This window comes from Zonotrichia albicollis, chromosome 35 (genome assembly GCF_047830755.1).
Source record: "Zonotrichia albicollis isolate bZonAlb1 chromosome 35, bZonAlb1.hap1, whole genome shotgun sequence".
In the NCBI taxonomy this organism is placed as follows: Eukaryota; Metazoa; Chordata; class Aves; order Passeriformes; family Passerellidae; genus Zonotrichia; species Zonotrichia albicollis.
This window is the reverse complement of record NC_133853.1, coordinates 1,892,476-1,896,909: the sequence shown is the minus strand read 5'-3', so window position 1 is coordinate 1,896,909 and position 4,434 is coordinate 1,892,476. Positions and strand designations below refer to the sequence as shown.

The 4,434-nt window shown below is 51.0% G+C and overlaps 1 protein-coding gene across 1 annotated transcript; it reads right to left on the bottom strand.

The window, feature by feature from the left end:
* Nucleotides 1-2,122: 2,122 nt before the first annotated feature.
* LOC141726450 (olfactory receptor 14J1-like) lies at nt 2,123-2,872 on the bottom strand. The gene has a single exon (XM_074531353.1). The coding sequence runs from the start codon at nt 2,870-2,872 to the stop codon at nt 2,123-2,125; it is 750 nt and encodes a 249-aa protein (XP_074387454.1).
* Between the last annotated feature and the right edge of the window lie 1,562 nt (nt 2,873-4,434).

Genomic DNA, 4,434 nt, shown 5'->3' with positions numbered 1-4,434 from the left:
AAAGTTGAGCCTGAGAGGAAAATTGCTGTCCTGGCTGGGCATGAGCTTTTGTGGGAACAGAGGGAAAAAAGAGAGTGCATCACCATTCGACAGTAGGTCAGGCATCTCAGGAAGTGTTTAAGGATGTTGCTAGGTTGTGCAGAAGGAAAATTAGAGTGGTGAAAGGTGAATTAGATCTTAACCTGGCCATTTCTGTGAAAAATAATAAAAAAATTTTTAAAAATAAACTAATAGCAAAAGGACGGATAAGTAGAACACCTACTCTTTCTTGGATGCAGTGAGGAATAGAGTAACTAAGGATAAGGAAAAGTGGAGCTGCTTAACACCTTCTTTGCCCTAGTTTTCAACATTAGTACAGGTTGTCCTCAGGACAAGTGTTGTCCTGAGTTGGTGGATGGGCACAGGGAGCAGAACAGCCCCCCTGTAATCCAGGAGGAAGCAGCTGGGGACCTGCAGAGCCAGGTGGGCAAGAAGGCCGATGGCACCTGGCCTGGATAAGGAATGGTGTGGCCAGCAGGAGCAGGGCAGTGATTCTTCCCTTGTGCTCAGCACTGGTGAGGCCACACCTTGAGTGCTGTGTCCAGTTCTGGGCGCCCAATTTGGGAAGGCCATGGAGGGGCTGGAGCGTGTCCAGAGAAGGCAACAAGGCTGATGAGGGGTCTGGAGCACAAGTCCTGTGAGGAGAAGCTGAGGGAGTTGGGGTTGTTTACCCTGGAGAAGAGAAGGCTCAGGGGAGACCTCATCACTCTTTACAACTCCCTGACAGGAGGGTGCAGCCGGGGGGGGTCGGGGTCTTTTCCCAGGGAATAGTGACAGGACAAGAGGAAACAGCTTAAGATGTGCCAAGGGAGGGTTAGACTGGACATTTGGAACAGGTTCTTCACAGAAAGGGTGACTGGGCATTGGAATGGGCTGCCCAGGGAGGTGATGGAGTCACTGGGGCTGTCCCTGGAGGTGTTTATGGAAAGACTGGATGTGGCACTTGGTGCCATGGTCTGGGTGACAAGGTGGTGTTGGGTCACAGGTTGGAGTTGCTGATCTCCAAGGTCTTTTCCAGCCTGGTTAATTCCATGATTCTGTGATGATTCTGTGTGGCATCATAAAATCAAGGGTCTCTTCTCACAGTGCAGGTCTAAATCGAACCAAGGAGTCTATTTTGGGACTCTGGCACCTCATGGAATTCAGAAGACTGATGTAACACTGTGTGGCTTTGTGGAAATGAGGAGACTGTTGTGACACTGTGTGGCCTTGTGTGACAATGGGGCCATTCTGACAATGCAGGGCCCCATGGAACCAAGGGGCCATTTTTGCAATGAGGGCACTCATGGAATGAAGGAAACAGTTTTGCCACTGTGGTGCCCTTTAGAACCAAGAGGCCATTGTGACTCTGTGGAACCTCCTGGAATCATGGAGACCATTGTGACACTCCAGGGCCCCATGAAGCAAGGGAGATGCAAAGTTGAGTGCGAGTGTAGGTCTGCTGAAGGGTAGAAGGGCTCTGCAGAGAGACCTGGACAGGCTGGATCCAGGGCCCAAATCCAACAAGGTGAGGTTGAACAAGACCAAGTGCTGGGTCCTGCACTTTGGCCACAACAACCCCTGCAGTGCTACAGGCTGGGGACAGAGTGGCTGGACAGCCAGCCAGAAAGGGACCTGGGGGACTGATGGACAGCAGGCTGGACATGAGCCAGCATTGTGCCCAGGTGGCCAAGAAGGCCAATGGCACCTGGCCTGGATCAGGAATGATGTGGCCAGCAGAAGCAGAGCTGCTCTGCTTCCCCTAACCTGCCCCCAGCTCTGCACACAGACATTGCTTCTGCAGCTCCAGAGAAGGGAACAAAATGGGGATCTCGAGTGAAAAGTTTGCTGGGAGATCCTTTAGTTCATTGAAACCTGCTGAGAGCACAGCTCCTCATTGACACAGTTTGGGGCCACAGCAATGATGGAGAGAAACAAACAACAAGAAGTGGCATAAACAATGGTCCTATTGTGCGGACAAGATTATAAGACTGAAAAAAGTAAAAAAAAACCCATAACGAAAAAAAAAGAACTATGAAAAATTATTATATATTTTATTGTAAGTGATTTGCAGAAACTGGCTAGCAGTTCAAGGTTTCTGAAATCATCCAATGATCAGTGTCCACAATGCAGCCTTGAGCTCCTGGTTCCTCAGGCTGTAGATGAGGGGGTTCAGGGCTGGAGGCACCACTGAGTACAGAACTGACAGGACCAGATCCAGGGATGGGGAGGAGATGGAGGGGGGCTTCAGGTAGGCAAATGCTGCAGTGCTGATAAACAGGGAGAGCACAGCCAGGTGAGGGAGGCAGGTGGAAAAGGCCTTGTGCCGTCCCTGCTCAGAAGGGATCCTCAGCACAATCCTGAAGATCTGCACGTAAGAGAAAACAATGAACACAAAACAACCACAACCTAAAGAAACTGAAAACACAAGAAGCCCAAGTTCCCTGAGGTAGGATTTGGAGCAGAAGAGCTTGAGGATCTGTGGGATTTCACAGAAGAACTGGCCGAGGACATTGCCATGGCACAGGGGCAGGGAAAATGTATTGGCTGTGTGCAGCAGAGCATTGAGAAAGGCACTGGCCCAGGCAGCTGCTGCCATGTGGGCACAAGCTCTGCTGCCCAGGAGGGTCCCATAGTGCAGGGGTTTGCAGATGGACACATAGCGGTCGTAGCACATGACAGTCAGGAGGAAAATCTCTGTTGAAAAGAAAAACACAAAAAAAAAGAGCTGTGCAGCACATCCATTGTAGGAGATGTTCCTGGTGTCCCAGAGGGAATTGTGCATGGCTTTGGGGACAGTGGTGCAGATGGAGCCCAGGTCGCTGAGGGCCAGGTTGAGCAGGAAGAAGAACATGGGCGTGTGCAGGTGGTGGCCGCAGGCTACGGCGCTGATGATGAGGCCGTTGCCCAGGAGGGCAGCCAGGGAGATGCCCAGCAAGAGGCAGAAGTGCAGGAGCTGCAGCTGCCGCGTGTCTGCCAATGGCAGCAGGAGGAAGTGGCTGATGGAGCTGCTGTTGGACATTTGCTGTGGCTGCACATGAGAATCTCTTCATGGAGAAAAGGACAGTGATGTGTTAGAGGAGATATTTGTAACCAAAATCAAAGCCATTTCCCATACACCCTCCTCTGTAACACACATGGATTATTTTAATTTTTAATTAACAGGCTTCTGTGTTTAAGAGTTCTGAGGTTTTCTTTTTGAGCTCTCCCCATTTGTTTCCTGATATTCTTGGCTATCAGAAACCCTCTACATTGTTTCTGAACTCAGGGAGAACAGAGTAAATTCTGTGAGACAAAATAATGAGAGGAGAGTGAGGGGAGATGGCCTCTCATTCTTACCTATTCAGAGTTTCTCTGGGATTTAACCTTTCTCAGGTGGAGAGTGATCATCTTCCCATGTTTTCCCTAAAATGTCACCAGGTACTGCTGAGAAGAGATGGATGCACCCCAGCCCAGCTCCACATTTGTAGCCAAGGACTCACGTTGCTCATTTCACCAACCCAGCAGCATTTTCAGTGTCAGAACATCTCTGCCTTTCCCCATCAATCTTACCACTCAGAGATGCTCTAGGACAAGTTTGCACCTTGGATTGAAGCTTCCAGCTTGGACTGAAATCTCAGACACTTCCAAGTGTCCTATGATGGCACTGGATTGAGGGAGATGCATCTCCTTCCCTGACTGCACTGACAGCATTGCCCAGAGCTGGGCACTGGGGACAGTGTCACCCTGAGCCAGCTGTGTCCCCTGCCAGAGCCCCCAGGGCCGGGCAGCTGCTCCCAGCCCTGTGCTCTGCAGAGGGAACTGGGCCCGGGGCTGCAGAGCTGCCCCACGGCTCTGCTGCAGCTCTGCCTGCACAGGAGGGGCTGCACGTCTTGGAGCCCCAGCCCTGAGGGCAGAGGCTTGGCTGGGGCACAGGAGGGAGGGGGCTTGTTCAGAGGGAGGGGCTGCACTGCAAGGGATCCTGTGGGCATCTCTAAACTCTCCCTGCCACAGCATTGCTGGGGTTTGTTTTCTCTCATTGCCCAATCTCTCTGCTTCCTGGAGATTTTCGTCCTGCAGGTGTTTCCCTGTGCCTCATCTCTCCCTGCCAGCACTCACAGACCCCAAACGTCTGTGCCCTCTCCTCGGCCCTACAGGACCCTGCCTTTTTGCAGAGCACTGGCTGGGGCAGGTTCTGTTTGCAGATGGGACAAAGGACAACTCAGACTGAGTCTGATGGGTCCAGCAAAGGGGATGATGTTGCTGTCCATGGGCAGAGAGGCTGAAAACATATTAGAGATCTCCTGTGAACCTATTGATCACTGAAAGAAACAGTTCAGATTTCTGAGATACTTGTAAAATTTCATAATTAATAATTCATAATCAATCTTTAATGTTAATCCCCCTGCTTCCTGCCATTCTCCAGTATCAGGAAAC

Coding starts and splice junctions, on each gene's coding strand:
- LOC141726450 (XM_074531353.1), bottom strand. CDS start 2,872: ATGTTCTTCTTCCTGCTCAACCTGGCCCTCAGCGACCTGGGCTCCATC.